Consider the following 12,871-nt stretch of genomic DNA (forward strand, 5'->3'; position numbering starts at 1 on the left):
TTGGAGATAATCAACAGAGGGAAAGCACTAGATAGAAAGAGGATTGGGAAAGGTTTCTGGTAGAAGCTAGGATTTCAATTTGGGACTTGAAGGAAGCCAGAAAGCCAGAGATAAAAAGAGGGAGAGAATTTCAGGAAAGGGAGACCTGGTGAAGAAGCTTAGCATCAAGGAAATGAATTGTTTTGTGTGAGGATCAGCAAGGAGGGTAGTATAGGTGGACAAGCACGTGGAGGGGTGGAGGGGTGTAAAAAGTGGTGGAATGGAAGTAGAAGTAAAAAGCCTGGGAAAAGCTGCTGGGGAGGGCAAATTATGAAGGCTTTTGAATGCCAAAATGAGATTTTATATTGGATCCTGGAGGTGACAGGAAGCCACTGGAGTCTGAATAAGAAGTGATACGGTCAGACCTGCTGGGTGGAGAATGAACTAGGTAAGAAATTTGTGGCAAGAAGACTGGCCAACAGATGGTTTTAATATCAGGAATGGGGACCTGCAGCAGAGCACAGGCAATGTCAGAAGAGAAGCAAGAAGGGAGTGAGGATGATTCAGAGGTTTCAAGCCTGGAAGACTAGGAGTGTGATGGTCCCCATACAGTAATAGAGAGGTTAGAAGAGAGGGAAGGTCTGTGGGGAAGGATATAATGAGTTTGATTTTGGATATATTAAGATGTCCATGGCAATCCACTATGAGATGTCCATTGCACAGTCTAAGATTCAAGACTTGGAGGTCAGCAGAATTTGAGGCCAGATAAGTAGATTTGAAGATTAGCACTGAAGTCACATTGACAATAAGTTGCTGACCTTGAGTTGAAACTAACTTTATTTCCACTACCTACATCATATTCAAATCATAGCACCAGGAAGACAGGAAAGTTCATCTAGGCGGAGGTGTATTATTTCAATTCCAAATAACCATTTGGAAAACTGTTTGCAAATCAATAAAATGAAATGCTTTATGTTGCTGAGGGCAAAACACTATTGCTACCCTTATTGCTCTTCTTGTTCATTCCCTTACCTCACCCATATTGATCTGAGGGTTATGAACTTATAGTACTTTGCATATTATAGGCACTTAATAAATGTTTCTTAAATTGACAATTACTTATACTGAGCAAAATAGCTAGTGTTTTAAGTCAGGAAGGCCTCAGTTCAAATCTTGCCTCAGATATTGGTTGTGTGAATCTGAGCAAGTCGCTTAACCACTTTCAGCCTCAGTTTTCCTGTCTGTAAAATGATAATAAATAGCACCTACTTCCTAGGATTTTTGTGAGGATCAAATGAAATACTATATGTAATGTGCTCTGCCAAACTTAAAACTCTAGATAAATGCCACTTATTGCTTATGTTTGAGATCTTCAGGATGCAATGACAGAAACCAAAACAAACAAGCAAATTAAAAAAAAAAACAACAAACAACCCAGTTCTTATCCTCAAGCAATTTCTATCCTACTGAGATATAAGAGGAACAGTTGGCTCTTGAGTACTCCTGTGTTCAGTAAATGGCTATGGGGCCAAATGGGCAACAATGCCCAGTTACCCACCCAGAGAAGAGGATTTCTTTCATTCTTTTTGTCTAAACTATTTCCCTAGCTCAGAGGCAGTGCCTAAAGTGAATATCATAATGGAGGGATAAGCAGGTTAGCACAGGGCAAACTGAAGTTGGTGAAGTGCTTCACTTGGGTCATTAATGGGAGGGTTAAGTTTGAAGGAAGAAAGGGGGTCAGTAGTGGGGGGTGGGAGGGAGAGGGGAGAAACACTGCATGTGTGGACGTGTCTATGATGTTCTTCCATCGTATTGTTCAAAGCTGGGCTGATGCCCAAATTCTTTTTCAAGTTACCTGCCCACTTTATAGAGAGGGCCTGAGCTCTGTTTACAGTCTTAGCAGGATCTCAGAATTAAGAGGCATTTTATTTGTTCAAACACCTTAGGGAAGCCAGCCAGCTGTAGTACCACCAGCAGCTGTACCCAGCTGCCTCCCCCTACAATGCCCCCCCCTTTTCCCTTCATGTTTTGAAATTTATTTTCCCACATTCAGCCTTGGATTTTTTCCTTCCTTCCCCTATCACAGTCCTGTAGCAGCTAAAAGGGAAACATTTAGAGTTGAGAACAAGGCTTTATAATCCTTTCTGGTGTGCACCCTCTCAACCACTACCAAAAACAAAAGAGGCAAAGAAAACTGCGGAAGAAACCTTGTTTTCCAGGGAAATTGTTTCCTCGAGGGAAATCATCCAGTGATACTCTCCTCCCTCTTTCCTCCCTCCCCAACCCTAAGTCAGCTGAGACACTAGTGCTGAACTTTAGAGTAACAGAATCACTTTTGGAAACCCCAGGAAATGAAGGTTAAGGGTCCCAATCATTTCAGTCATGTCCAACTCTTTGTGACCCCATTTGGGGTTTCCTTGGCAAAGATACTGGAGTGCTTTGCCATTTCCATCTCCAGCTCATTTGACAGATGAGGAAACAGGGAAAAGTGACTTGCCCAGGGTTACACAGCTAATAAATGAGGCTGGATTTAAACTCAGGTCTTCCTGACGCCAAGCCTGGTACTCTATCTCCTGTACCACCTGGCTGCCAAGCATTGGCTCCCCAAAACCTTCTTCCCCGGAACTATCCAAGGATCCTTATTTCCCCACTGACACTTTTGAAGCCCCAATTTCCATATCTAATTTCTATAGGACCTGGCACATGAAAAGGGTGTGGAACTCCTCTGGTAGGTCACCGGCACCCCAGTAGACCCAAGGAAAAGGCAGAAAGTCCTCTCTGGTTCTTTGTTTTCAGAAGGCATGTCTACACAAGCCAATTCTGCTAGTGTCTCTACTCACCCACATTGAACTGCCTCGGTCACAATGACATTAAGAAACTAGAAACTGCATTTTTAAGACTGGAAGAAGGGCAGTAGATGGTGAAATGGATAGAGTGCTGGGCCTGGAGTCAGGAAGACATCTTCCTAAATTCAAATCTGGTCTCAGATACTTCCTACCTGTGTGACTCTGGACAAGTCACCTAACAATATTTGCCTCAGGTTTCTCAACAGTCAAATGAGCTGGAGAAGAAAATGACAAACCACTGGAGTATCTTTGCCAAAAAAAAATCCTAAATAGGATCAGGAAGAGTAGGACAACTCAAAAAATAAAAAAGACTCAACAACAAAAATGGGAAGAAAAGTCTGGGGCTCCCCAACAAAACTTTCTTTCACAACCATTTCTTTCACTTTTGTGGTTCTAAGAATACCAACTGTACTGTGAAGGCGAGTTAAACGTATTCAAATTCTCTACACTTTTACAGATGGGGAACCTGAGGCTCAGTGTACCATTCGTCCAAGGCAATACCGAGGAGATATTAGAGGAAAACAAGTCTCCCGCTCAACTTCCACCCCAAAGTTACACAAACACCCCAGTCGGCTCTGCCCTCTACTTTGCATAGCCAAAGGATTATCCAGGCCCCCTTAGCCTCTTCCCCCCATTGTCTGCTAGCAAAGGGAGGGGAGGAGGAAAGGGGGAGGGCAGACCAGCAGACAGAGGTCTTTGAAAGACCCCCGAGCAGACTGCTGAAAGACCCCCAAGCAGACTGCTAATGGTCTCTCCCTGCCCCCATGCAGCACAATACGCAAGATAGCTCCCCCAAAAGATCAGCACCACCCAGAATGGGCGGCTGGCAGCTATGAACTGTGAGGTCAGCGAGATCGATGGGGTGTGTACCAACCAGAGATTAGAGTTACCCCCCATACCCCCCCCAACTTCCATTCCCGCTTTCATCCAGTGCTATCCACCCTCATTTCCCGGGGTTCTCCAAAAGAAAAGACCTGTGGAGCTATACCTGGGGCAAAACTTGGAGACTTTTAAGAGTTTTTATTTCGTTTTGGCTTTTTTGGGGGGGTGCATTTTAACCTCCTCCTTTCCGACAGTAGTACTTTTAAGCCCCGGTGTCTGGGGAAGATAAGCCACCTCGGGAAGTGAGGCCACAAACCTTTCAATCCGGCCCGCCCCGCCCCCACACACGTCTCCCCACAGACCCCATCTCCCAGAGGGTATCCTTCTTCCAACCCCAGATCCGAGCTGCTCCGGAGTTATCAAGTCACAACAGCCTACCTGCTCCCCATCTCCCTTCCCCTGAGGCCTGGCTGAGGGACTAGAGGCTTTTGGCTGGCCAGCACGTGGGGGCAAAATCGGGGAACCAGAGCCCCAAAGTCACACAGCACCCCTGCACCTCCTTACCCGGGCCTCACTGAGGAAACAGAGGAAAGAGTGCACGATTCAAAGCATGGAGTGGAGGAGTGGAGAGGGGATGCAAGAACTACCCAAGGCTGGCAGGGAGGGCTCCAAGGCACGATCGAAGGCTTTTGTCCTTCTTTCTATAGTCCTTCCTCGCAGTCGGATGGACTGGAGCACACACTAGCTCAAAAAGGGCCAATTCCAGGGTCAAGGAAGGGTCAATCTTTAGGACTCGCCAAAACGGGCCTCCAAAATCCCTAGACTCAAAGGCTCCGAACCCTTCCCGGTAAACAGTAAATAGAAAATTCCCTAAAAACAGGGGCTCCCTGGTTTTTTGCCCATCTTTGTATTCCTCCGGCTTAACTGTGTACCGGTGTGCACTGAGGGCGCTTTTAAAGGAGTTGTGCTAAATTAGTCTATACAGGCAGCAGCCCCATTTCCCCCCCTAAAAGAGAATACGAGCCCCAGAAACACAACATCCCAGGAAAGAACCATCCTTCCGCCCTACCTCCCTAGCCAAGGGGAGGAAGAATAGTTCCAGTGTAAAGGAGACATTGAATCTAGGATAAAACTATTACAGGAAAGGAAAGGAGAGAGGTTGCCCTCAACAATCCCTCTCTAAAGCTTCGAACTGTCAGCACCCCATCATCCCTACACATGTCCCGAGCCCTAGAACAGGCACTCCCAGAAGATGGAGAGGGCCACCAGGGCGGGAAATGGAGAGACTGAGTCACCTTCCCAAAAAAAGCAAGAGAAAGCCCCTGAGCTTAGCCAGGACCCCAAGGCCGGCTGGCTGCCCAGGCTTACCTGTAGGATCTTGTCCAGGCCCTCCTGCCCCAGGCACGGGAACTCCTTGAGCAGCTGGATCTTCTGCCTCGTGTAGTTATCCTTGGCGGTCCTCCAGTGCGGCTCCTCCAGCACCTCGAAGATTGCCGCCCCAATGGACAGGTAGAAGATGATGGCCGATGTCAGCAGAGGTCCCCGGTCCACCATGGCTCTGGAGGGGGCCGGCCGCTTCCGGCCCGCGCCAGGTTAAGGGCGGGTGGTGCCAGGGGCCAGCGGCCTTCCAACCCCCCGGACTCCCCACCGCCCTCCCTCGCAGCCTCTGGAAACAGCTGTTTGAATTTGGTGCTCCGCATGCGCAGTGCTCCTTTTTTCTTTGCGGAGCGCCTCTCCGAAGGCAAAGTTTCTCCGCCAAGTTGGCCCGCCTTGGGTCTCGGACTTGCTGGGTGTAGGTGGTCGATGTGGGGAAAAGTACCCTCGATTCACACAACCCAATGGGTTAAGAAGTGAAGGAGACTTTGAGGAGGGGTGGTTTTGCGTTAGGGTGAGGAGGTGGGCGCTCCAAGTCCCACTCTACTGGGAGACACGTGGGCTTCCTCTCCACCCGCCACCCGGTGCAAGCCTAGCACTGCGCTCGCCGCGCCAGCCTGCGCCTCTTTAACCAGCTGCCCCGAGCGCACTCCTCCGAGCCCGGGGAGGGGCCAGCCGGCTCACCCGCCCTCCCCAGCCTTGGACTGAGAGGAGGGAACGAGTCCGGCCCCGCCCCTCTCTAATAGGCCAGTCCGCTGGCGGCGGGAAGGGGTGGGGGGCGGTGAAGAGAAGGGAAGGTGAAATTTAGTTCTTACTGCTTAGAATTTTGGACTTGGAAGGAAGCTAAAAGATCTATTCCTTTGGCCTCCTGGAAGAGGCTTGCAAGCACCTTTCCACCAGGTTCATTACCCCTACTCTGCACTCTGTCCCGGGAGAGGGTGGAGGAGGTGGAGAGGAGTGTTGGGAGCTGTGCCGGAACCTGCCTGAGGGCAGTGGCATCCCTATTATTATTATTATTTTAATTAATGTAAGTGCTTCTAATTGTTATTATTTCGCTTCTCCCCCAAGGGGGCTGGAGACCTTCGGAAGGAAAGCCGGGGACTAAGGCCGAAGAGAGGTAGGATGGAATTGATAAAAGAGAAAGAAGAATGGGCCAGAGGAAAAGATACAGGCTGCAAGGCTGGAGAACCCAGTAGAAATGGGTGACTTCCAGTAACCCTACAAAAAATAAGCAGAACCTTGCGGCCAGTGAGGGAATTCTGTTTGACTTCCAGCTTCATTCTCAGCTTACTTTACCTTCCTTTTTGTAGCCTTTGGGAGACACATTTCTCTGCGGCAACGGTAGCGCGCCCTTTAAGCTTAACTACTTTCGGTGTGACGCTAGGCAAATCGATTACTCTGAGCCTTAATTTCTTCCTCTGTAAAATGAGAGGTCGGTGTTGTCCGGGACAGCCAGGTGGCTCATTAGATCTAGCCAGTCCTGGAGTCTGGAAGACCTGAATTCAAATTCAATCCCCTATACTTATTAGCTGCGTGACCCTGATTGCTTCAGTTTTCTCATCTGTAAAATGAACTGAAGAAAGAAATGACAAACTGCTTAAGTATCTGCTAATGAAATCTCGAATGGAGTCTTGAAGAGTGGGACAATACTAAACATCAACAGTGTTGTGTCTCTTAAACACTGGAATATATAACCTCCAAAGTCCTCATCTGCTATAAGTCCTATGATCATCTTGACCTGAACGCTTGGGGAGGAGAAAGACAGGAAAGGAAGAGAGAAGACATGAATTTCAGGGTGCTAACAATGAGGGAAACATTCCCCTCCTTCAGATCCCATTCCCAACTAGTTGCCAGGAAAGCTTTGACAGTTAGAACGACAGGTAAACATGCTGGATAGCTTCCTAGGGCATAAAATCTGGAGGACTTGACACTTTCCTTCTTATAAGTGCACCTTTTTTGTAGAAAAAATTCTTCTCTATAGGTGAGAGGATTCAGCAGCAGGAATATAAGACCCTGGACACCACCCAATAACCAGACTTTCTGGGAGATCAGCCAGCTAAATAATAGGGTTGGGGGTCAGTGGCAGTGGGATGCTCTAATGTCTTGGGTGGAAGTGTTTGTTCCTGGTGTCCGTATTGTATATCTATGCATTTATGTATGTGAGTATCTTTGCCTTTTGCTGCAAGAGGAAATGTCACAGACCCAAATACTTCTTTCTGTCTTTCTAGCCATACATCACCCACCTTCCAAATGCCTCACCTATACCACAGTGCAAGATCTTTTTTTTATGGCCTTTTATCCTCATTTCTGTGATTTAAAAGGGACGCTTCCCATTTTCTCTAAGCTTATTCCCCTTTCTGGGAGGGCAGAGCTCAGATGCATGTTTGTGAGAAACCTCAGAAGCTGGTGTGAACAGTTCAGCCCAGCAGGAGTGGGTGGGAATGCAGGGATGGCACAAATTTCATTTTTGTTCAAGAATGCCTCTTCAATGCTTTGTCCAGCTCCTGTCTCAGTTGTAGGGTGGGGTGAAGCGGGGAGCAATGTGGAGAGGGAAAGTTTTGTTTTTGTTTTTGTTGCAAAGAGATCAAAGGTATAAAGAGCATTTTTTTAAACATTTTATTGAGTCTCATTATATGCCAAGCACTGTTTATAAGTTTGGCCAGCTTTTTACTTGGCATTTTTAGTAATTATGATGACTGCCATTGTTGTGTCTCCTTATCCTCCCTATCATTTCATTTGTGTGTATTTAAACCCTTACCTTCTCTCTTAGAATTGATACTAAGAATCAGGTCTAAGGCAGAAGAGCAGTAAGGACTTGGCAATTGGAGTTAAGTAATTTGTCCACTGTCACACAGCTAGGGAGTGTTGGAGGCTAGATTTGAACCCAGGTCCTCCTGACTCCAAGCCTGGTTTTTTATCCATTAAGCTACATGCCCTATAACTAGTTTTAAGGTTTACAAAACACCTTACAAACACCAGCTCATTTGATCCTCACAACAATCCTATAAAATGGATGCTACTAACAGATGGGAAAACTGAGGCTAGAAAAAGGTTATTTGCTCAGGACCACACAGCTAGGAAGTGTGTGAGGCAGAATTTGAACTCCTCTATATGTCTCTTCCTTATTCTCCTGTTTTTCTCAATTTTCCATCTCTCCCACCTTTAGTTTTTTTCTGTCTCTTCCTTTAGTATATTTTCCTACCTAACCTTTCTTTTTTAATTTTAGTTTATTTTTTCCTACCTTTCAATAGCTTCCAATCCCTTTTGCTCTGTCTCCCCTCCCAAGTGTTATGCCTTGGCTCCAGTTTCCTGACCAGCCCCCTCTGTTCAATTACTGTATTCTACCCTGAGCTTTGCCATCTAATTTGACCTGCACATTTTCCCAGAAATGTCATCATTAACTTTACTTAGAAGAGGAGAAGGTCAAGATGGCTTCCTTATTCCCATTGCCTTGAGAGGAGGTGGAAGATTGGAGTGAGACATGTTATCAATGATCAACCAGTAGAGATATCTCCTCATATGTTGTTGAACAAGATTTCCAAATTCAGCCCAGTTAACCAAATATGAACAAAATTAGGTTCAAGGCCAGAGAAGGCCTCTCAGGGAGTATAGGCAAGAGGAGCTTGATGTGTCTGTGCGATTTGAGGCACCTGGGATAAGAATTCAATAATAATTTTTTATATGTCTTTGCTAGAGGAGATGAAATACTTTAAAAAAAATATTAAATCCTTGCCTTCTGACTTAGAATCAAGACTGTGTATTGGTCCCAAGGCTAGGCAATTGAGGTTAAGTGATCTGCCCAGGGTCACACAGGTAGGAAGTGTCTGAGGCCAGATTTGAACCCAGGACTAATGAGACACATTTTTGCATTTAAGGAAAAGACCTGTGTTCTTAGTTGCTGTGTGACTCTAGCTCTTTGAATCTCAATTTCTTCATCTGTAAAATAAAGATAATATTTCTGTCTCATAGAATTGTTATAAGGATCAAATGAGATATTAACCCTCACTAGCAGAAAGTTTTTTTCCCTCTTCAAATTTATCTCCAATTTTTTCTACCCTAACTTGACTCCACTCCAGAGATCATTAACAGGAAATCGTTCCCTTGATGGGTTTCAGAAAGTTATAGCACCTACCCAACAACCCAGAAGCCATTCTTGGGGGGACTCTTTCCTGTTCTCTTGACATGAAATAGCTTCTTATGTTAATCCCTAAAGACAGAACTTGACTGAAAAGATTCTTATACTAAATTCAGAGACAACTTATTATTCAGATTTTCAGTCATATCTGACTCTTTTTTTTTTTTTTGGCTGTGTAACTTTTTTTTTTTTTTAAGAAAACTTTTCCATGGTTACATGATTCATGTTCTTACTTTCCCCTTCAACCTCCCCATACCTGACTAGAATTTCCACTGGTTTTAACATGTGCCATTTATCAAGACTTATTTCCATATTATTGATAGTTGCATTGGTGTGGATATCTGACTCTTTCTGACCCCATTTGGGTTTTTCTTGAACAAGATAATAGTTTGTCATTTTCTTCTTCATCTCATTTTACAGTTGAGGAACTGAGGAAAACAGTGACTTGCCCAGAGTCACACAGCTAGTAAGTGTCTGAGGCTGGATTTGAACTCATGAAGATGAATTCATCTTCCCCATCCCAAGTCCATTATTCTATCCACTGCACTACTTAAGGGCACCTCAGAGAGAACTAGGGTAGCTTCAGCCATGCCTGCCATTTCTCATATGCCATCCTTATAGACCTCGGTAGCCAGTTTTTCAAACATAGCTTTCTCCCTGCCTGGGGATCTTTAATGTTAATCAAATCTTGCCTGTGATATAAGCAATAGGTCCATGGGTACAATTGTCCATTGTGTAAAGAGATAACTGGCTTCCCTTGGCTGTTGTCCTTATGTGACTCGAAGTCCACTTCCCCTACATTTACACTGACACTCCATTCACTGTCTAGAGAGCCTGGTGCAATTGGGTGAATTTTCTTTTACTCAAAAAGCCCCAGCTGTTGAATATAAGTGTTAGATAGATGATTTCTAAGTTTCCTTCCAGCTCTGACAGTCTGTCTGTGGCCTAACACTCTGTTTTAAGGACCTTCCCAGCTCTGGCATTCTACATTCTGTTTTCACATTCTAGTTCTCATATTCTGTGATTCCCCATTGTTTCCCCTGGACTTCAGGACCCTCTGACAGCTTTTTTCTTGACTCAGCTGCCTGTGCCCGCCCACCCCGGGGCCCCTACACAGCTCAGATCCTGGGGGCCAGAGGGAATCTAAGAAGACAATGGGTTACTTGTCCACTCCGAAGAAGGAGGGGAAGGAGGGAATTTACTGATTGATTGGAGGGGGAGGAGGACCAGCTGGAATGAGGACAGATTTCTGCCTAAGGAGCAAAGGTCTAAGTCTGAGCTGGGCAATAAACAGAACTTGATCATAAGGAGGACTTGGGCCTTGGATTCTGGAGCTGGACATTACTTACAGGATGAATAGTTGGGAATGTACCATGAGACTAAAAGATTTGGCAAGAAAATAGATGACTCAGAGACAGCAGTGCTACAGGCATGGGGCAGAGAGTGTCTGTCTGTCCTATAACACTCCACACGATGGAAGGATCTAGGGTTGAAAGGGGCTGGGGGATCATTTAGACCATTTCTTATTTGACAAATGAAGAAACTGAATATTAAGTAGCAGAACAATGTTTGGAATTTAGGACCTCTAATTCCAAACTGAGTGTTCTTTCCACAATTATATTTAAGGATTCAAGGAGAACCCATTTAAACCAGTATATGACTTTTTACCTAATCCCTTTAATGTCAGACTCATCTTCCTGAGTCCAAATCAGACCTCATACACTAACTAGCTGTGTGACTCTGGGCACAACACTTAATTCTGTGATCTGGACAAGTCACCTAAGCCTGTTTGCCTCAGTTCCTCATCTGTTAAATGAGCTGGAGAAGGAGATAGCAACCTATTCTAACATCTTTACCTCGAAAACTCCAAGTAAAGTCACAAAGAATCAGAAACAATTGAACAACAACAGAAAGAACCCCGAGGGAGAAACAGGAAAACACTCCTATGTGACCCCAGGCAAACCACTTAATCTTTCTGGCACCCAGTTCCTTATCTAAAAAATGAAGAGGTGGGACAAGAGTACTTCTGAGGTTTCTTCCAGTAAGATCTTTATCTCCCATTGCTCTTCTTAAGGTACCCTAGAGTCTAGCCAAACTAAATCATAGCTCACAACCCAAACAGGTAACAAGCTCTTCTACCATTCTGCCTTTATTTACACAGTTCCAATTTCAGGAATACCTTCCCCAACTCTTGACCTTCTTCCTATTCTTTAAGTCCCAGCTCAAATACTGGCTCCTCCATAAAGTCTTTTTTTTTTTTTTTTTTAACCCTTACCTTCTGTTTTAACATTGATAGAAGTATCAATTCCAAGGCAGAAGGACTAGGCAATTGGGATTAAGTAACTGCTCAGGGTCATAGCTAGGAAGTGTCTGAGGTGAGATTTGAACCCAGGACCTCCTGTTTCTAGGCCAGACTGTCTGTCTATTCATTGAGCCATCTAGCTGTCCCCAGACAGTTTTCCTTAAGGCCCTCAGGATACAATGGTTTTTCCTTCATCTGATTTCATAGTATTTTATAGCCTTTCCTGATTATCATACCTAGTTTACAGTTCTAGAACTCAACCAGACAAATGTTTATTAAAGATAGTTTCAAGGGTAGCTAGGTGGCTTGACCCTGGGCAAGTTGCCCATTGCCTAGCCCTTATCACTCTTCTGCCTTGGAACCAATGCTTAGTATTGATTCCAAGACAGAAGGTAAGGTTTTAAAAAATAAGACATGTTCAATACAGGTCCTACTACCAAACTACTTTATAATCAGGACTCCAGATAGATTATGATGCTTGTTATACCACAGCATGCTGTGTCTAGCCGCTCCAATGCTCAGCTGTTCCCTATAAAGTTTAATTTCTCTACCAGGAAGGCTTTTTGGTCAAGCAGAATAGTTGGATCCACTATAAGCAACTACGCACACTCACACATAGATAGATTTGTACCAAAACCTCAATTGAGGTCCTATTGGTTAGTCTTGCCCTTAAAATGTTTATTGATTTTCTGACTAACTACTCAGGTCTTCCTGATTCCAAGTACAGCACTCTTTTCATCCTACCACCTTCCACCTCTGATATAACCATACTCAGACCTCCTTATTGAGATTAGCCCTCCTACTAGGGGGTCCTGTAATACAGAAAAGGAAAGCTATTTACCCCAGATCACAACATAATCATGTGTGAAAATTTTGCCCTAATGTACAGTGCCCTACAGGGAAGTTCCTTTTTAAGAATGATGTCTGGGGCAGCTGGGTGGCTCAGAGGTTGAGAGCCAGACCTAGAGATGGGAGATTCTAGGTTCTGAGAAAGAGAGTTCTTTACTCTATTGTCTATCCTGAGTTAACAATAACTTAAGTACCCCTACTTAGTACCTCACTATACTGAAGACAGGATTAACTCCCCCTTATCTACTTTTGAATTGAATCAACAAAAGATTAAACACCCTCCTTAGTTCTAGGTTAGAACCTAGCCAGGTACTTAGAAAATTCATACCCTTAGAAATTCAATCAACCAGGAATCTGTGAATCTTTTTGGTGAAAACTTAACTTTCAGAAGGTGATAAATTGATCCTTCAGACACTGTCCCCTAGGCAGTGCTAGACAGTTTGGAAACTCTGAGATTGACCCCTGTGAAAAGGGGAAGGGACAAGAAGTCACCATAAAAAACAAGCCCCGAACTCCTTCAGGGCAGATTGTCTTTGAGAAGATAGTCTGAAGAAATTGTCTTCT

General features: G+C 44.8%; 1 protein-coding gene across 1 annotated transcript in view; it reads right to left on the bottom strand.

The window, feature by feature from the left end:
- KCNK5 (potassium two pore domain channel subfamily K member 5) overlaps window positions 1–5,582 on the bottom strand; it is a 69,310-nt gene extending 63,728 nt beyond the window's left edge. Inside the window, exon 1 of the mRNA XM_044674424.1 lies at window positions 5,016–5,582. Within this exon, the coding sequence (XP_044530359.1) occupies window positions 5,016–5,201 (186 nt within the window). The 5' untranslated portion in view covers window positions 5,202–5,582. The remainder of the gene's footprint in view (window positions 1–5,015) is intronic.
- Window positions 5,583–12,871: the final 7,289 nt, after the last annotated feature.

Source organism: Gracilinanus agilis, chromosome 4 (genome assembly GCF_016433145.1).
Source record: "Gracilinanus agilis isolate LMUSP501 chromosome 4, AgileGrace, whole genome shotgun sequence".
NCBI classification, from domain to species: Eukaryota; Metazoa; Chordata; class Mammalia; order Didelphimorphia; family Didelphidae; genus Gracilinanus; species Gracilinanus agilis.